We start from the raw sequence: 21770 nt of genomic DNA, 5'->3' as shown, positions 1-21770 counted from the left end.
GGTGATGGACAGGGAGGCCTGGCGTGCTGCGATTCATGGGGTCGCAAAGAGTTAGACACGACTGAGCGACTGAACTGAACTGATAGTTTTCTTCAAGCTTTGAAATGTATCTTTGGTATTTTTCCTATTCACAAAGTTTTCAAATAGTTGTCTCTAGTTAGTACTATATTTGTTGTTGTTCAGTCACTAAGTCGTGTCTGACTCTTTGTGACTCCATGGACCGCAGCACACCAGGCTTCCGTGTCCTTCACTATCTCTCCGAGTTTGCTCAAACTCATGTCCGTTGAGTCAGTGATGCCATCCAACCATCTCATCCTTTGTTGCCCCAGTACTACATTTAAACATACACAATGCAGGTTTTCCTTTTTAATTATGAAAGATTAAAATATGCTAAAAAGTATAGTATATATTTTCACATGTGTAGTATATATAGTTTTGTACGACATGTGATTTTAAAAGATCTCCTGCATGATCCAGTGGCAGACTTTATTTTCTTGGGCTTCAAAATCACTGCAGACGGTGACTGCAGCCATGAAATTAAAAGACCCTTGCTTCTTGGAAGAAAAACTATGACCAACCTAGACAGCATATTAAAAAGCAGAGACACTACTTTGCTGACAAAGGTCCGTATCTTCAAAGCTATAGTTTTTCTGGTAGTCATGTATGGATGTGAATGTTGGACCATAAAGCTGAGCACTGAAGAAATGATGCTTTTAAACTGTGGTGTTGGAGAAGACTCTTGAGAGTCCCTTGCACTGCAAGGAGATCCAACCAATCAATCACAAAGGAAATCAATCCTGAATATTCATTGGAAGGACTGATACTGAAGCTGAAACGAATACTTTGGTCACCTGATGAGAAGAACTGACTCATTAGAAAAGACCCTGATGATGGGAAAGACTGAAGGCAGGAGGAGAAGGGGACAACAGAGGATGAGATGGTTGGGTGGCATAACTGACTCAATGGACATGAGTTTGAGCAAGCTCCGGTAGATGGTAAAAGGACAGGGAAGCCTGGTGTGCTGCAGTCTGTGGGGTCGCAAAGAGTCTGACATGCTGAGTGACTGAACAATAACGTGATTTTAAAATTGTGGACCTATCACTGAGTTTAACAAAGTTTAACACTTTGCTCTGTTTCCTGCAGCAGCACGGGCTCTACCTCTGCTCACCTTAGTTTAGGATGGGTATGCGGTACAGGGCTTCATCCTACAATCTCAGTAGCAGGATTTTCTTAAGGCTTTCTTTTTTCCCTTTGTTGTGAATTTGTTGTTATTTCTAGATTACAGCTACTTTAGCACACAAGTGGGGAGAGATATAGAGGAAAGAAAAACCAACGAAACAAAACCCCCACAAACCCAGGGGACTCACATCTGGGCCATCTTTTGAGTTAGGAGATCACTGCCTTTTACCTACCCCAGGGTATTGTTCTAAAATTTCTTCTCTCTCTCCTTTATCATCAACTTTTTCTGTTCCACTAAATTTTACTTAGGCCAATTATTATGAAAAGCTGTTCTTTCTCACAGTTTAAAAAAGAAGTTCTCTTACTGCACTGTTCACACTTGCTCCTCCAATTCTGTCATTTCTTTGTATTCGTCAGTAATTCAATGTTATTTGAATTGATTTATAGTCAAACATGATTTTCTTTTTTATACCATAATAAATTGCTTCATTAAAGCGGTACAAAAACTTATTTTCAAATTATGCACATTTGCATAAACTTGAGGATTTTCATGTTTTATGTTCTGTACCCTACTTAGCTAAGAAGTTGAGTAAATTATAGCATTAAGGTATATGTTTTGTGCCAGGTAATTTCTCATTTGCAACCCCTTTAAAATATACCAGCATGATAGTATTTGAAATTAGGGAGTGAAATATAACTTCTGGTTAAGTGGAAAATTGTACCGTTGGTTTCTAGAATACTTTAAGCAACCTTAAAAGGAACCATTTTGTGTAGAATTCTGAACTTTCTTCAGTTTATAAAAATTAACATTCACTGAGTAGTACCTGATTAGTCACTTGAGTTCAATAATGCTCCTACTAATTTTGCCCCAGGATTCAGACTGACTTTCTAGCTCAGATGATGTTAGGATTGATCATTACCATGCTTAATATACATTGTACTGATCTTGTTCTTCCAACTATAATAAATAGCAATAGAGAAATCAAATGTCTGGGCAAGAGTTGGGTGACTGTGGCTGAGGACCAGAGTCCCCAAAGCAGAAGAATGTTCATAGGACCGGGGCACTGGAGCCTCTACCCAGAGCTAATCAAGTGTCCCAGTCACCCAGTCCCTTCCTCCTGAAAGCCTTCTGTTCCTGACTTTTAATGCTAAGTTTCAAGCTAGAAAAACAGGAAGATAATTATTGAGATAAGCATTTGAAAATAGTTTTGAAATGTTTATTTTTCCTCAGTGGTGGGGATGTTTGTTCAGTCGCTCAGTCTTGACCAACTCTTTGCAACCCCGTGAACTGCAGCACGCCAGACTTCCCTGTCCTTCGGTATCTCCCAGAGTTTGCTCAGACTCTTGTCCATTGAGTTCAGTGTTTTCTCTTTATTTTGAATTGATGGTATCTTTCCTCAGTATTGTAGCTGTCTGTACTTCTAGAACCTCCTCAGCGGCAGCTGACCGAGCTGATCACTGTTCTCTTCTCTAAGCACTTCGTTTACTTCGTTCTCTTTTCTAAGCACTTCACTCACTGGACACTAAATTCTGGTTGTGTTTCTATCTCGTGGGTTGCCCTGTCAGCCTCCTTTGTGGGCTTCTTCAGAGGATCTGATTATTTAACATTGTTTTACCTCAGGGCTCATCCCTGGCGCCTCTACTCTATTCATGACTGGTGATTTCTTGGCTTCGCAGCTTTAGAGGCCATTACAATGCAGATGATTTCCAAATTGTTATCCATTAGGCTCCTGAGCTCAGAGTATCATGTAGATACTCAATAAGTAACTCAAACTTAACATCTTCAAAACTAAGCTTCTAATTATTCCACACTGACAGCAAATAAAACCTGTTCTCACCCATCTCAGTTAAAGCTGACATTTTACCTGGTCTTGGGCCAAAAAATACAACCTTTTCCTTCTTTAAAATGCTGCATCTGTTTATTTAGCTAATTCTGTCTGTTACACCTTCCAAATTCATTCACTGTCTGACCCCTTTCCGGTACCTTCTTTGCTATTCTATCTCTACCATCACTTTTTGTAGCATTCTTGCCACAGTCTCTTTATAGGAATCACACTTAAGACTTGTTCTTTTGTTGAGGTTTTGGAGCTTGTTTCCTCTGCCTGGATTACACTTTCTCTTGTAACTGCCATGACTTCTTCTCTTAACTGCCTTTGATCTTTAAATTGTTGTTGTTGTTCAGTCACTAAGTCGTGTCCAACTCTTTGCAACACCAGGCTTTCCTGTTCTTCACTATCTCCTGGAGTTTGCTCAGATTCATGTCCATGGAGTCAGTGATGGTATTTAACCATTTCATCTTCTGTCACTCCCTTCTCCTTCTACCTTTAGTCTTTCCCAGCATCAGGGTCTTTTCCAGTGAGTCAGCTCTTTGCATCAGGTGGCCAAAATATTAGAGCTTCAGCTTCAGTTTCATTATTTGTAAATTTTCCTTTGCAAAATTGCAAGCATACTCCTACCTGGACAGAAAATTTCTCTCCTCTTTACTGGATTATGACTATTACACTTATTGTCATTATTATACTATATGCTTAAATAACTTATTAATTTTCAATATCCATTTGATATAAGTTGCATGGGACACAAATCTCTATCTTTTATTATTTTATATTTCCAATGTCTGGAACAACACTGGGCCATTGAATTTTCCCTGCATTTTCTGGCAATCATATGAAAAACAGAAATATGACCTATTATATAATCCTCATTATAATGGATAATGCCTGTAAAAAAATCTTGGAAAAACAAAATATTGCCTTTTATTAAATTACATAAGAAATATATAGAGTGGATCTTACAAGGTATAAAGGAAGCAACATGAAGACTGATGCTCTGACAGTAAATCCGGTGACATTGTTCCTATCTTTACTTTTAACTTTAATAGTACTTAACAGCTGAGAGCATAACATGAAAGTTATGCTTCCAAAAAATAAAATTATTTTCTATTTAAATAATTTGAAATATTTAAAAGATTTCACAAAGTAAAAATTACCATAATAATAGGGACTAGTAAATTCTTTAGGGAATGTGGTGAAATATTCACTATCAGTTCGGTCGCTCAGTTCTGTCTGACTCTTTGCAACCCCATGAACCGCAGCACGCCAGGCCTCCCTGTCCATCACCAACTCCCAGAGTTCACCCAGCTCATGTCCATCAAGTTGGTGATGGCATCCAACCATCTTATCCTCTGTTGTCCCCTTCTCCTCCTGCCCTCAATCTTTCCCAGCATCAGAGCCTTTTCAAATGAGTCAGCTCTTCGAATCAGGTGGCCAAAGTATTGGAATTTTAGCTTTAACATCAGTCCTTCCAATGAACGCCCAGGACTGATCTCCCTTAGGATGGACTGGTTGGATCTCCTTGCAGTCCAAGGGACTCTCAAGAGTCTTCTCCAATACAACAGTTCAAAAGCATCAATTTTCTGCACTCAGCTTTCTTCACAGTCCAACTCACATCCATACATGACAAGTGGAAAAACCATAGCCTTGACTAGACAGACCTTTGTTGCCAAAGTTATGTCTCTGCTTTTGAATATGCTGTCTAGGTTGGTCATAACTTTCCTTTCAAGGAGTAAGCGTCTTTTAATTTCATGGCTGCAGTCACCATCTGCAGTGATTTTGGAGCCCACAAAAATAAAGTCTGACACTGTTTCCACTGTTTTCCCACCTATTTCCCATGAAGTGATGGGACCGGATGCCATGATCTTCGTTTTCTGAATGTTGGGCTTTAAGCCAACTTTTTCACTCTCCTCTTTCGCTTTCATCAAGAGGCTCTTTAGTTCTTCTTCACTTTCTGCCATAAGGGTGGTGTCATCTGCATATCTGAGGTTACTGATATTTCTCCCAGCAATCTTGATTCCAGCTTGTGCTTCTTCCAGTCCAGCGTTTCTCATGATGTACTCTGCATATAAGTTAAATAAGCAGGGTAACAATATACAGCCTTGACCTCCTCCTTTTCCTATTTGGAACCAGTGTGTTGTTCCATGTCCAGTTCTTAAGTGTTGCTTCCTGACCTGCACACAGGTTTCCCAAGAGGCAGGTCAGGTCTGGTATGCCCATCTCTTTCAGAATTTTCTACAGTTTATTGTGACCCACATAGTCAAAGGCTTTGGCATAGTCAAGAAAGCAGAAATAGATGTTTTTCTGGAACTTTCTTGCTTTTTCAGTGATCCAGCGGATGTTGGCAGTTTGATCTCTGGTTCCTCTGCCTTTTCTAAAACCAGAATTACTTAGCCATTAAAGTTCATGTTTTCAAAAAATTTTGAATTTATAAAAGTAGAACATCAAAATGTCTCCCTGGTATCTATTTATACAATTTTAACTTGAATATAATGCACCAAAATATTACCTGTATTTTTCTCTGATTGTAAGATTATGGTTGACTTTATTTTATTCTCTTGTGTAGTTTTTCAGAAAAAACTGTAGTTTGTTGAAATTTTATAATGGTAACAGGAGTAATAAATAGAATTTTGAAGTGTTAAGTGCTTTTATATCTGCATTTTACTTTTTGTTGCTTAATAACAATGATTTATATTTTGCCAGTCTTGAGTACACCACTAGTAATTTAATGACAATAATTTTCAATGCTGATATTGAATATATTTTCACCTACCTTGTTTTCAAGCAAGTTTTAAAAGTACATAGCGGGATTGTATTTTTTTCCCCTACAGACAGCCTTTTGATTGATTATCAGTTTACATTCAGCTTATTACAGGAAGATGATCGCCACCATACCGCCATAAACTTCATAGCAAACCCAGAACAGGTGAGACGATCCTTTAACTTTTACAGTGTAGTTGTGTCAGTGGATGCGATGTTTCTCTATGTTTCATTGTGATTGTGCCTCATCTCAGAATTATCACACTGTAGGGCTTTTGTAGAAAAACAAATCCTATTGGGTTTTTCTTTTCATAAAACCTAAGTATCTTTGTAATCAGAGAATTTTTGACCTTGATAGTTCAGATTTTGCAAATAGTCCTACAGTGTGTACATTTTTTCTGATATTTTTTCAGGCTTACAGCAGTGTTTCTGTTTTTAACTATGTTTTCACACTGGTAGTAGTCTTCTTTGAAAATAAAACCTATTACTTCATAACACAAGCTATGTTATATATATATATATTTTTTTTTTTAATATACTGTTACATAATAGTAGGTTTTCATTATCTTTTTTTAATAAACCCTTTGGTTTATCTGAATTGTATGAATGCTAGGTTTTAAAAAACATTTTTATTGAGATATAATTGACATCTTACAATATAAGTTAAAAATGTATAACATGCTGATTTAATATATGTATATATTGCAATATGATTACAACCATAGCATGACCTAACACTGCAGTCATGTCACCTAATTGTAATTTTGGGGAGTTAATGATAATTAAAGTCTCTTAACAACTTTGAAATTTATGATACAGTATTGTTATTCATGTTCATTGAGTCACTGATGCTATACAACCAGCTCATCCTCATGTCCTCACGGACATGAACTTAAACAAACTCCGAGAGTTAGTGGAGGATAGAGAAGCCTGGCATGCTGCAGTCCTTGGGGTTGCAAAAAGTAGGGCACAACTGAGCGACTGAACGACGACGACAGCAGCAACAGTATTGTTATTCATAATCACTGTGTAGACCATTACATCTTTAGGTCTTAGCACGTGGTGCTAGTGGTAAAGAACCCGCCTGTCAGTGCAGGAGACATAAAGAGAGGCGGGTTGGATCCCTCAGTCAGGAAGATCCCCTAGAGAAGGAAATGGCGATCCACTCCAGTATTCTTGCCTTGAAAATCCCTTGGACAGAGGAGCCTGGTGGGCTCCAGTCCATAGCATCACAGAGTCAGACACGACTGAGGCAACTCAGCACACACTGCTTGCAAGCTTGTATCTCTTAACACCTTCTTCTGGGGGAGAACTCTCAGAGTTGTGCACCTTCTACCAATCTCTCCAAGTCATGTTGGCTGTAGTGAACCACACGCTTTTTGTTTGTTTGTTCTTAACTGATGTCAGATACCCACACTATGCTTGATTTTTCAGTGCTTTCTGTCTAGTCGAGACAGAAACAGGTCATTTGGGCAGTAACATTAAATAAAGATCAAGTATATTGGATGCATGTTATACTCTCTTTCCCTTAAGGGAGTGGTCATTGGCCATATTGGTCTTTCTGATATAGAGCTGTGCTCTCTTGGGTGAGCTGCTGACCTTGGTAGAGTGAAATTGTTCTTTTTATGCATTATATTGTAGCTACTCTCAGTTTTGCATTTAATTTTTGTACTGCAACTTCTTAACTGGATTTTGGTCTGCTCATAACGGTAATTTGGTCCATAGATCGTTGTTAAATTGGTGTTTTTGTCAGGGATGAGGGCTAGGACTTCCTATTACACTGTTTTGCTGATGTCACTCTTTCTGTAGTGCTTCATTCTAACTATACATTAATTCAGCTTATTAAGCCCATGTCATGTTTTTTAATAGTTTTTCGAATAGGTGAAACCTCAAAATGTATCCTGACACTTGCAAGCTTCTTTCCTCTAAATTGTTTTACCTAACTTACCAGCAAATAGTGTAATTGCTTAAATTTTCATTTTTCAGTAAATTAGATCTCTCTTTCCCCAAAATAGAGAAGTTCGTTTTATGTTCCTCCTTAGTCCTTAGGTTTTAAGGAATGCCTACATTTTGGGGATTATATTTAATGTTTTGACTTTTCCTGGAGTAGGAAATGGCAATACACTCCAGTATAACAAGTTGCATTTTATAGTTATTTTTTCACACTGAGTATTTTTAAAAACAAAACATTTTATTATTAAAACAAAAAACTTTGTATAAAGTTTTGATTTTTAAATAAGGACTTTAGAAGATATTTTCTTTACATGATAATACTCTTCACTGATGGCGTGCATTTTTATGAAGACATTAATAATATGTCAGAATCTACAATTTTAGTATAATGAGTGTTTTAATAAATGCATTGTAAACACTGTAGACTTTTTTATCGTAGTAAAGCATACATGAAGTAATATTTATATTTTAACCATTTTTAAGTGTACAGTTTCATGGCATTTAAGTAAATTTACAATGCTATACAACCATCACCACAATCCATTATCAGAATATTTCATCAGTCCAAGTAGGATCTCTGTTTCCATTAAGCAATAACTCTCTATTGAGTTATTATTGGGAAACCCCTACTCCCATTATTGGGAAACCTTTATTCTACTTTCAGTCTCTATATTCCAGGTACCTCATGTGTGTAATCATGTAACATTTTTACTTCTATTTCTGATTTATTTCATGTAGCTCAATGTTTCAGTGTTTCCAATGTTCATCCATATTGTTGCACGAATCAGAATTTTATTCATAAATAGTAATTCCAAACTTGTGGAGTTCATTGAGGATATAAGAAATTTAATATAAGTGGGATGTCTGGCTCACAATGTAGGTGTGAACAGTACTTCTCTCCAGTATTATCCGTGCTGCTGCTGCTAAGTCGCTTCAGTCGTGTCCAACTCTGTGCAACCCCACAGACAGCAGCCCACTAAGCTCCTCTGTCCCTGGGATTCTCCAGGCAAGAACACTGGAGTGGGTTGCCATTATCATGCTGCTGCTGCTAAGTCACTTCAGTCGTGTCCGACTCTGTGTGACCCCATAGACGGCAGCCCACCAGGCTCCCCTGTCCCTGGGATTCTCCAGGCAAGAATACTGGAGAGGGTTGCCATTTCCTTCTCCAGTGCAGGAAAGTGAAAAGTGAAAGTGAAGTTGCTCAGTCGTGCCCGACTCTTCGCGACCCCATGGACTGCAGCCCACCAGGCTTCTCCGTCCATGGGATTTTCCAGGCAAGAGTATGTGGTGTCATACAAATAAGCTCAGATTAGCCATAATTCTAGTTTGTTTCTTTCTTGACTATTCTCTCCTCTTTCAAGTCCCAGAAATCCTTGAGTTCTTACAGTATCACAGCTTTCAGTTTCACTTTCTGCTGTTTTGTTCTGTTGAAACCAAGAGCCCAGACACATGTTTTGAGAAACTGATGGACACTAAACTATCATATCTTAATACCGCTAAGAATGCTTGTAACATCATTATAAGTAGTTTATAATTACATATATACCTATGCATATAATTTATAATTAAAGAGAAATGCAACTTGGAACAATTTCTGAAATTAACATGTATTGTTAGTCTGGGCCTCTTCTACAAAATGAAATACTTTCATTTTTATGCATTTATTACATTTTGAAAACAAATTTAATTCTAACATACTATATATCATCTTCAACCAAGACTTTCATGTTAACAATTTCTGGAGTAGTTTCTTGTATAATATGATCTTGCTGAACTTAACCATGTCTAACAACAATGTTCTAAATGACTAATTTTTTCATTTACTGCAGCAGTCACAGTATTACTTCTTGGAGTACAGCATATTTTCCTTGACCTTAAATATATTTTATAGGGCTTTAGTTATAGTACCATATATTCAGTAATGCCTTAACTTGAGAGGATGAAGTAAAATTTCAAGAAAAGTTTTATAGTTTTCTATATCAGTTGGAAATTTTGTGTGACCTTTTTTAGTAATAATAGCAGTTATTCTCAAATTTTCCTGACACAAAATAAGACACACACAATTACTAAGTTGCAGTTCCATGATAAAAATAATGATTTAAGCTTTCTTAGCAGTGCACTGTTTCTACCATGTTTTGTTTTCATAGAAAACAACTTTTTTTTTTGACTAGTTGATTAATAATAAAGTCAACCTTTCTCAGAGGTCAGCAGTCATGCCTTCTTTCTGAGTCCTCTAGTAAAAAGGAAGATGAAAAAGGAGAAGGAAAAGAAGAAATCCTGTGTCCCCAGACCTAATAATATCAACAACATGACCATAATCAGCACGGTGGCCTGAAACCATGATAAGTTTTTTGAGAAATTATCGTGTTTCATTTTCCCTAAAAAGTCTTTAGGGAAGTCATGATATTCCCATTTTAGAGACTGTTGTTGTTTAGTTGCTAAGTCATGTCCAATATTTTTGTGACCCCATGCACTGGGGCCTGTCTATGGGATTTCCCAGGCAAGAATACTGAAGGGGGCTGCCATTTTCTTCTCCAGGGGATCTTCTCGACCCAGGGATCGAACCTCCATCCCCTGCATTGGCAGTCAGATTCTTTACCACTGAGCTACCAGAGAAGCCCATTTTAGAGATAAGAAAGCTAATTTTCAGGAAGGATAAGGGTGAAAAGAAAAGTGAAGTTGCTCAGTCGTGTCTGACTCTTTGCAACCCCATGGACTGTAGCCCTCCAGGCTCCTCCGTCCATGGGATTCTCCAGGCAAGAATACTGGAGTGGGTTGCCATTTCCTTCTCCAGGGGATCTTCCCAAACCAGGGATCCAACCCAGGTCTCCCACATTTCAGGCAGACGCTTTAACCTCTGAGCCACCAGGGGAGCCCCAAGGATAAGGGTAGCTCTCTCTAAATCAATACGCATGTACATTAAAGGTCTAAGATTTGAACCCAAGCTCATCCGACTCAACAGTGAATACTCTGCAAATTCACTTCATTGCCTCATGAACACGATTTAATTAATATGAAGCAGTGATTGGTTTTTGGGTCTGGTTAGTTCATTATTGATGGAGTAAATCAGTATTTATTACCAAAGAAATTTTTTCTTTTCATATCTGGGTTCTCCTTAATGCAGCATTGTAAGTATGATGAAATAGATGTTATTACCACACCTGAATAATGCAGTCTTTTAGACAGATTTATTTGCACACGGACAAAAGCTTTTTGCATTTATTACTTGAGTCATTAATATTGGCATTATTTTTGAATCAGTGTCATCTGTTTTCATATCTTTAAAAAGTGGAAAGATCTTAAGAAGTTTGAAAGTTTTGTGGTACATATTAGAGAATATTTTAATAGCTTACCAATAGAACTCAGTAAATTAACTTCCTTCTTATGTTTGTGGCCAGTTACAAAAATGACTCTGATGGATAATATAATGCCCTTCTCAAATACTGTATATTTTTAAACTCCAAGCCTTGTTTTTCTTTGATCACTTCAAATTCTCCGATGTTATCTCTTCAGTAGTAATGAGCACTACCCTGAAAAGTCTATGTGGCAAAATTGTTCAGCCTTACTACCACACATTTTATTTTGTAGGCTCTTTCAAGATGACCATTCTTGTTGAGTGTATATTTGCTTCCTGGAAACTTTGAAGAGAGTATCTTTCAATGATTATGGAGCATTGTTAGTACTTTTTAATAGAGGCCCAGCTGTCCCTGTCTCTATGGCAGTCACTTAGAGTAGTTTTTGCTGCTGCTGCTGCTAAGTCGCTTCAGTCGCATCCGACTCTGTGCGACCCCATAGACGGCAGCCCACCAGGCTCCCCCGTTCCTGGGATTCTCCAGGCAAGAACACTGGAGTGGATTGCCATTTCCTTCCCCAATGTGTGAAAGTGAAGTCGCTCAGTCGTGTCCGACTCTTAGCGACCCCATGGACTGCAGCCTCCCAGGCTCCTCCGTCCATGGGGTTTTCCAGGCAAGAGTGCTGGAGTGGGGTGCCATTGCCTTCTCCGAGAGTAGTTTTTATTTGAGGTTAGATAATTGGGTCTTGGTGTATCATTTATGTGGAATGACTGTCACACATCACCCAGCAGCCCTTGCCTTTTATCATGCTTCCTCTTACTCCTCCCGTATCAGGGAAGAACCAGGTCCTTCTGTCAGTTTCTTCCTAACACTATTTCTATCAGATATGGGGCACTTAATTGCTTATAGACTTACTTTCTCTAAGAGCCACTCAGAAAATTGGCGATACGTTTTCTATTGGCTTTCTTATTCTTATTTAGAAAAAGTTGTAATATCAAGGTACTAATTTTAATTATTTTAGTAGCTAGGTCTCAGTAACACAGCTTTTTCTAAGAGTCTCTGTATATTTAAAACACAGCAAAGCACACTCAATATCTGTAGCTAAAGCTATTCAATATGACTGTCTTTCTATTCTTTTCTGCAAGTCCTGATAGTTATAATCATATGTAATTTTTGTTCTTCGTCTCTTGGAGTAGGATAATAGCAAATAACATTTAAAGAAATCTCTTGGGTATTTGCTTCTGTGCAATTAAATTAATGACAAGATGCAGGTTGATCAATATAAAATTCTTCAGTGCTCCTCTCTACAGATGTTTATATGACTTGATCCCCTTTTTCCCCAAGTAGGTTTATGACTTTTACCTCTAAGTTTTACATTTCAAGTTTTTTTTTTTTTCACCGAAAATGTGTATATACTAATACTATATGCAGCTAACATGAAATCTTTCAACAAAACAATCATCCATTTCTGTGAAATAACTTTGGACTAGCCAAACCCATACCATTTAGATATTAGCTACAGGTAAGCCAAGAAAATCAAAACACAGGTATTGAATTATAGCAGCCTCTGGCTACATGTGGAAGACTAGGTTACAGTAAGAAAGATAAATGGAAACTTTAAATATACCTTTGAATTTATCACCTTTTTTTTTCATTAAAAAAGTGTAATTGGCATCTACACTTTCTCGCTTAATGTTCACAGTTAGAGAAACACAGCATGGACATAATTAAAACATTAAAGGTAACATCTAGTATAATTCTGTTTTTTTAATCTTCATGTTTTCTTTCTTGGTAGTCAAACAAAAATTTGGATATTTCAATTAATGCATCAAACAACTTTAATCTCAACATTACATGGTCGGTTGGTTCAACAGGTAAGAGAATTTTGTTGACCTGTGTCTTTTACTTCTGTTCCTATATGTAAGGTTTCTAATACGACCTTTCTACTGTTAACTTAAATAATTGAGATAAAAATATTATATGCCAGAATCTTTGTGCTGTTTTAGGTAAAACTATTAAGTAGCGTTATTAATAAAGTATCAATATTCTGTTAACTTTCTCCCTAATTCAGTTAATATTAGGTGGATAACAGATATTTTACACTACTTTTTTTATGGCAGTGTTATGAATTCCTGTGATTTTAATTAAGACAAATTACTTCTTTAATGACTAAAGAGATTGACATTTCAATTATTTGATTCACCATTGAAGCTATAAGTTTAATAACTTTAATATTGATATAAAACAACAAATTGTCTGTGTATGTTGGTAAATTACCAACTTACCTATTACCTTTAAGCTTGAATTTATACCCCCTACCATTGTTGGATTTGGTTCTGAGAGAGGGTTAAAAAACCCTACACTTAATATTTCTTCCATAATAAGGTTTATAAATTGAAATTGCTAACTTTTAAGAAATACAAAAAGTACAAATCTGTGTGTTGGATTATGAAAAAGTATGCTTGCTGTCTTAAAGAAATGCTGTATTTCTACTTTCTATATAAAGGGTATATACTGTTGCGTAAAAATACTGTAAACTTTTAAAGAAAATATAGGAATCTTTAGAAATCCATATTTGATTTCTTAAAATTAAATCATGTGCTATTTTAATAAGTATTAATAGAATAATAGAAACAATTCAAATGAGAAGGGGTCTTTGCAATTCTAGTTTTTATATTACATATATAAGAATTGAAAACTTTAGATACGTATGTACATATTTTGTTACAATAGTATAAACGTATAGTAAAATCTTGGCACTGTAAGTTTCATTAACTATGAATTCATGATAACTTGTACTGTTAATTTGAAATTCTGCATAACAAATTGACCCTACAAGAGTTTTAAAACTTGGCAACAAAAATATATAAAACCTCAGTTACCACTTTAGAGCAGTGCCTTCAGTATGCAAGAGATTACTTGTAACTTTCAGATTCTCAAGACCAGGTCTTAGATATTTTGATTTATTAGTTTTGGAAGATGTCACCAAGAAACCTGCATTTTAAAAAAGCATTCATAATAATTTTGGAATAGATGAGCGGTTAGCAAATAATTCAGTTGCTCAGTACCCTAACTATTCTTAACCCTTTCTTCCATTTGGTTAATTTCAGTAAATATTTATTGAGTACTCAATATGTGCTTAACTAATTGAATTTTTAGCTCATGTTTTAAATTATATCTTCTTTCCACTTTATTCAAAGTAGTGATGGTTCAATACGTGGTAAACAAAAAAAAAAATTGATTTCTTTTCCGTTTTTTAATTGGATTGAGACATATTTTGTTTTGAAAGGCTCTGTGGAGAAATAAGTAGCAAAATATCAGTTCCTGAAGCTATGTATTACTTGAGTTCCAAAGAGGACTTTACTGTTTAGTAGCTACAAACTTGAGGCACATGTCTTCATCTTTCTGAGGCTCAGTTTCCAATTTGAAAAACAGAGATGGAATACCTATGGAATAAAGTTTTTATTAGAAGAGAATGTAAAGCCTCTAAGCCAGTTCCTAGTATGTAACACTTAAAATAATTGGTATTATTTTAAAAAATAGTTTTTATACTAAATCTGTTTCCATTATATTTATGACAAATCTTATTTCTTCCTTGTCATTCTAAATTATAAACATGAGTTAATTTGGATAGTTATGTCCTTATAAACACAGTTACAAAAATTAAGTAAATATCATATATATGTAAGTGTTACATTAATAAAGATATGTTTCCTTAATATGAATTATTTAAATTTGTTATTATTTACATTTTAGCTGGAACAATATCTGGAGAGGAGACTCCTATAGTTTCCAAGACTAATATAAAAGAATACAGAGATAGTTTTTCCTATGAAAAATTTAACTTTAGAAGCAATCCAAACATTACATTCTATGTATACGTCAGCAACTTTTCATGGCCTATTAAAATACAGGTAAGTGTTAATAGTACTTAATCTAATGAACACTGAATATTTTCATATGAAAAAGAATGCTGTTTTTGTTCAAAGAGGTGATAAAGGTTTCTATATTTTGCACAACGTGAAGCATGTATTGATCCTTCATAAAAAGGATACAGTGGGTGTCTGTGTTGATTAATGTCTTCGTAAAAAATATTTGAACAAATAACATTGAATATGTACTAATAAGTATGGACATGAGTTTGGATAAACTCCGGGAGTTGGTGATGGACACGGAGGCCTGGCGTGCTGCGATTCATGGGGCCACAAAGAGTCGGATACAACTGAGCAACTGAACTGAACTGAACTGAATAAGTATGTACTAATTTTTCAATGTGATTATATTCTTAAAAAATGTATCAGAACTTGAAATAACTATGACATTTATATCTTCTGATTAATTTCATTCTTTGAGGGTTAGATAGGTATTATTTTCTTACAATGCCTCTTGAAATCATTGACTGTTTTTAGCAATATTTATTTTATATTGAACATAATTCAAATCATCATGAAAAATTTAGAACTAACAGTACCTTACAGTTAGTTCTTTAAGGCTCACTACTTCTCACTACTGATTTCTTTATGTACTCTGTATATGTTATATATTTTATTTTTATTGTGTTTAGTGATAGACTGCTAAAGGCTTCTGATTTATTGCTAGGGACATTTAGGATATTCTTACTATCTTAAAATAGTCAAGGTGTGTATTCTTAATTTATTCTTTTATGAAAGAAATATCTACGTGTTAAAATGTTTAGATTTATTTATTCATTCTTTTATGATTGTATGATTAGATTGAGTTCAGATTAGTTTATTAAATAGCTCATATGTGCCAAACCCTGTGCTGAGCTGTTATGTTTTATCTTTAAAAAAATTACAGATAATTTATTCTTTTTTATTAATAAATGACCATTTTTTATTTGTGACTAGAAAATTCTTACATGCTTTATCAATTTCTATGTAATTTGCGGAAAGACAAAGTGACTTTTAAAAATTGTATATTTGCTTGAAAAATTTTGATTTGTAAGGTTGATTTCATGTCTGAATTGAGGAAATTACTTGTTCAAGAAATATTAGTATAAATTACTACTTAGTAAGTAGTAATGATAATTAATTTGATAAATTTACTTCTTTATTGTGATTGAATTAGATGTTAATATAGTAAAAAAATGCCAGAAATGTTTTCTTGTGGGTTTTTAGAATTTTGACCTTTAGGATGCTGGAGGTATCATTTTATTTTTTATGATTTATATAGAAATATTAATCAGATTTCATTTGTTTTATTCAGATTATGATTGAAGGTGACAAAAGGCTCATCCATGAGCTTATTAAATAGTAATTAAAATGGAAAGAATTGCTATATTTCTGATTGTTTCCTGCCCTTTATTTCATGGCTATCTAATTATATTTTATTTTTAAGCAAATTACACACTTTAGAATGTTCATGAATATTTAATGATTAGAAATTAACTTTCTAAATTGGATTTTCTTTTGAGATCATACTAGTAATGTGTTCTGGAAGCCAAACCAGAATTTCTGTAGTGAAATTAAAATATCCCACTTTCCCAAAGTAATAAAATGTTGAAAATAACTGTGATGGTCAAGATAAGTACATCTTAATTCCTACTCTTTGAGTAAAATCATTATATCAATCCTGTGGAATATGTTATGTTACTATTAAGGCTTATGAGTATGTGTGTATGTTTATACAACTATAATAAACTTTGTTTTTAAGTGTAAAATGGTAAAATTATTTTAACTGAGATCTGTTTGCTAATAGAATTGAGCTACACTGATTTATTTTTGAATGGTCAGCCAATCTTGATAATAAGGGGGTAAGCTCCACTTAGTCATTTTGTATTACAACTTTAATATATTGCTGGATTCAACGTGTTGAAATTTACAAATTTTTATGCCTATGTTTTTGGGGCAAATTAGTTTGTAGTTTTGTATTCATGCAGTCTTACTAACTTTGTAGGATGGTACTACTGGCGTTACAAAGTAAATTGGGATGTGTTCTTTCTTCTGTAATTTTCTAAAGCTATTGATATAAAATGTCTATGTTTTTAAATTTGTGTTAGAATTCAACATTGAGTTTATTTGAACTTGAGATTTTCTTTGTCGAAATGTTTTAACTACAAATTGAATCTTATGGATTGAGAACTTTTCTGGTTATCTCTATTTTTCTTGAGTGAACTGTATCAGTTTATGTTTCTCAGTTGTATATTTCCCATTTTGGCTATTTTGTGTAATTTGTTGGCAAAAGATTTTTCATAATATTCACATATTACCCACTGATATCACCTAATTCCTGAAACTGATAATTAGTTTCCATGTTCTCATTTTTTCTTTTCTTGTTCAGTCTGGCTAAAGAGTTAGCAAGTTAATTTACTTTTCTTTTATTTCATTAATTACTTCTTTTAAACTATTCCTTTTCTTGTGCTTCCTTGACATTCATTTGCTCTTCTTTTTCTGTTTTCTTCAGGTAGGTAAATGCTTTCTAATTTTCTTTTTGATTTCTTCCTTGATCAGTGGGGTATTTAGAAGTGAGATACTGTATTACCAACTATTTAGAGAATGTCTAGAAGTACTTCTGTCACATATTGAATTTTTAAAGATTTGTCAAGACTTATTTTATGGTTCAAAGTGTTTGACAGAATAATGGCTCTGCAAAGGTGATCACATTCTAATCTCTGGTACCTATGTAAATATTATCTTACGTGGACAGAAGACTTGAAGATGTGATTAAGTTTGGTACATTAGGACGATTACTCCAAGTTACTGAGGTGGACCCAACCTAACTACATGAGTCCTTATTATGACCTTTATTTGGCTGAGGTCAGGGTCAGAGGGTGATATGCCCATGGGAGAATGGTCAGACCAGAACAACATTGCTTGGTTGGAATATGAGAGGAAGGGGACTCGAGCCAAGAATATAGACTCTAGAAGCTAGAAAAGTTGAGGAAACAGATTCGTCGTTAGAGCCTCTAAAAAGAAATGTGGTTCTGCTGACACTTTGCTTTTAGTCCACTGAAACTTCTGTCAGAGTTCTTACATACAGATATGAGATAGTAAATGTGATTTTTCTTAAGCCACTACAACTGCTCTTACTGGTTACTCAGCAATAGAAATGTTCACTTGATCTCTCCAGTTTTCTTGAAGAGATCTCTAGTTTTCCTGTTCTGTTGTTTTCCTCTACTTTTTTGAATTGTTCACTTAAGAAGACCTTCTTATCTCTCCTTACTAATCTGTGGAATTCTGCATTCACTTGGGTATGTCTTTCCCTCTCTCCCTTGCTTTTCACTTCTCTTCTGTCCTCAGCTGTTTGTAATGCTCCTCGGACAACCACTTTGCCTTCTTCCATTTCTTTTTCTTTGGGATGGTTTTGGTCACTGCTTCCTATACAATGTTACAAATCTCTGTTCATAGTTCTTCAGGCACTCTGTCTATCAGATCTAACCCCTTGAATCTGTTCGTCACCTCCACTGTATAATCATAAGAGATTTGCTTTAGGTCATACTTGTTTAGCCTAATGGTTTTCCCTACTTTTTTCAATTTAAGCCTAAATTTTGCAGTAAGGAGCTAATGATCTGAGCCACAGTCAGCTCCAGGTCTTGTTTTTGCTTCTCCATCTTCGGGTGCAAAGAATATAATCTACCTAATTTTGGTATTGACCATTTGGTGATGTCCATAAATAGAGTTGTCTCTTGTGTTGTTGGAAGAGGGTGTTTGCTATGACCAGTGCATTCTGTTGGCAACACTCTGTTAGCCTTTGCCCTGCTTCATTTTGACTCCAGGACCAAACTTGCCAGTTACTCCAGCTATCTTTTAACTTCCTACTTTTGCATTCCAGCCCCCTATGGTGAAAAGGACATCTTTTTTTTTGGTGTTAGTTCTAGAAGGTCTTATAGGTCTTCATAGAACCAGTCAACTTCAGCTTCTTTGGCATCAGCAGTTGGGGCATAGACTTGGATTACTGTGATGTTGAATGGTTTGCCTTGGAAATGAACTGAGATCATTCTGTCATTTTTGAGATTGCACCCAAGTACTGCATTTCATACTCTTTTGTTGACCATGAGGGTGACTCCATTTCTTCTAAATTAATCCTAAAGGAAATCAGCCCTGAATATTCATTGGAAGGACTGATGTTGAAGCTGAAGCTCCAGCACTTTGGCCACGTGATGCATAGAGCAACTCATTGGAAAAGACCCTGATTCTGGGAAAGATTGAAGGCAAAAGGAGAAGAGGGCGGCAGAGGATGAGATAGCTAGATAGCATCACCAACTCAATGGATATGAATTTGAGGAAATTCCAGAGATAGTGAAGGACAGTGAAGCCCGGCATGCTGCGGTCCATGGGGTCGCAAAGAGTTGGGTGCAACTTAGCGACTGAACAACAGCAGCAGCAATAGAAAATGAATAAACCTAATGTCTTAGTCCATTGGGCAGCTATGAAAAAATACCATTGACTAAGTAGCTTATAAACAACAGAAATTTGTTATTCACTGTGGGAAGTCCAAGATCAAAGCACCAGAATGGAATGGTCAGGTTTTGGTGATGATTCCTGTGCCCTCACATAAGGGAAGGTGATGGGGAGCTCTGTGGGACCTCTTTTATAGGAGCACTAACCCCATCCATGACCACCCACCCTCATGACCAATCCACTCTCATGACCGATCTAATCATCTTCCAAAGATCGGATCACCTGGATATGAATCTGTTTTGGTCAGTGTTCCTGGGGCAGTTGCAAATGTCCTTTGCTCTTGTTGGGTGAAGCTTCTACAGAGATCAGTTGGGTCAACTTTTTCAAGTTGTCTAGTGTCCACGTCGATGTTCTGTCAGTTTGAAGAATAAGTGTTGCAATCTCTGACTGTAATTTTAGATTAGGTTATTTGTTCTAGCAATTTTTACTTCATATATTTTGAAACTCTCTTACTTAGATAGAGAAATGTTTAGGGTTTTTAATGTCTTCTTGATCAACTGATGACTTGACCTCTTTATTATTAGGAAATTGGTTTCTGAATCCCTGGTAATATTCTTTGCTTCAAAATTTATTTTGCCAAATGTAAAAAGTATAGTCACTCCAGCTTTTAAAAAATATTACTAGAATGCTGTGTCATTTTTTCATCCTTCTACTTTAACCTATTTGTGTTTTTATATTTAAAGTAGATTATTTTAGACAGCATATAGTTATGTCTTTTTTTATCCAATCCTCATCCATGTGCATGTAATGTATGTATATATTTATAGGCATACCTCATTGTATTGTGCTTTCTTTTATTGCAGTTTGCAGACATTATGTTTCTTATGAATTGAAGTTTTTGGAAACAATGAATTGAGAAAGTCTGCAGATGCCATTTTTCAAAAAGCATTTCCTCACTCTGTGTCTCTGTGTCACATTTTGGTAATTCTCGTATTTCGAATTTTTTCACTGTTATTAGTTTTGTGATCTGTGCTCAGTCATCTTAATGTCAGTTGCTGCTGTTGCTAAGTCACTTCAGTCGTGTCCGACTCTGTGTGATGCCATAGACGGCAGCCCTCCAGGCTCCCCTGTCCCTGGGATTCTCCAGGCAAGAACACTGGAGTGGGTTGCCATTTCCTTCTCCAATGCATGAAAGTGAAAAGTCAAAGTAAAGTTACTCAGTCATGTCTGACTCTTCGCGACCCCATGGACTGCAGCCCACCAGGCTCTGCCGTCCATGGATTTTCCAGGCAAGAGTACTGGAGTGGGGTGCCATTGCCTTCTCCATTAATGTTAGTACTAGGACTCAATGAAGGCTCAGGTGATAGCTAGTACTTTTCAGCAATAAATATTTTTTTTAATTTAGCTATGTACATTTTTTGGGTTAGTGCTATTGTACACTTGGTAGACTATATTATAGTACAAATGTAATTTTTATATGCACTAAAAAAAAAACAAAAAAATGATGTGAAATGCTTTATTGCAATATTTGCCTTATTTCAGTGGTCCTAAACTGAACCTAGAGTATCTTTGGATTATTACTGTATATTTTGGGGTTTAAATCTAACATATCATTATTTGTTTTCTATTTTTCTTATTTGTCCATTGTTTGTTCTTTCCTTTATTGTGCTTATTCTTCTGAATTTAACATTTTTTTCTTGATTTAATTTTATTGTTGGCTTATTAGCTGCAATTCTACCTTGTGTTATTTTAGTGGGTATTTTGTAACATTTTATACATCTTAAACTTTTTATTGTCTATGTTTAAGTAATATTATATCACTCATTTCTTTGTGTGCATTAACCTTAAAGCAGTCTGCTTTTATTTCCTTCCCCCTGTTGAATCTATTTTATTACTTCATATTTTATAAAACTCTTGCTATACTTTTACTAGTTTTGCTACAGTCAGATTTATTCAGAGATATTAAAAGTAAGAAAACATTTTCTCTTTTACCTACATACTTATTGTGTCCAGCATTCATCATTTCTTTTTTTTTTTTGTAAATCCAGACTTTTAAAGATTTTATTTCATATTGGAATATGGTAGACAAAAAATGTTGTGTTAGTTTCAGGTATACAGCAAAGTGATTCAGTTCATACACATGTATCTATTCTTTTTCAAATTCTTGTCCCATTTAGGCTACTACAGAATATTGAGCAGCTTCCCTGTGCTATACAGTAGGTATTTGTTGATTATCTGTTTTAAATATAGCAGTGTTTACTCTCATTTCCTACTATCTAAGCTGTTGCTGCTGCTGCTAAGTCGCTTCAGTTGTGTCCGACTCTTTGCGACCCCATGTATCGCAGCACGCCAGGCCTCCCTGTCCATCACCAACTCCCGGAGTTCACCCAGTG

At 35.5% G+C, this 21770-nt stretch overlaps 1 protein-coding gene across 2 annotated transcripts in view; it reads left to right on the top strand.

Moving 5' to 3' along the window:
- Positions 1–21770, top strand: part of ATRNL1 (attractin-like 1) — a 779810-nt gene that overhangs the window by 253359 nt on the left and 504681 nt on the right. For both annotated transcript variants that reach the window (XM_010859292.1, XM_010859293.1), the window contains exons 22-24: positions 5843–5937; positions 12813–12891; positions 14774–14931. In XM_010859292.1, the coding sequence (XP_010857594.1) occupies positions 5843–5937; positions 12813–12891; positions 14774–14931 (332 nt within the window). The remainder of the gene's footprint in view (positions 1–5842; positions 5938–12812; positions 12892–14773; positions 14932–21770) is intronic.

This window comes from Bison bison, unplaced genomic scaffold (assembly GCF_000754665.1).
Source record: "Bison bison bison isolate TAMUID 2011002044 unplaced genomic scaffold, Bison_UMD1.0 scf7180017864456, whole genome shotgun sequence".
Taxonomy (NCBI): domain Eukaryota; kingdom Metazoa; phylum Chordata; class Mammalia; order Artiodactyla; family Bovidae; genus Bison; species Bison bison.
Note: the sequence above shows the minus strand (reverse complement) of the source record. Positions and strands in the feature narration are given on the sequence as shown.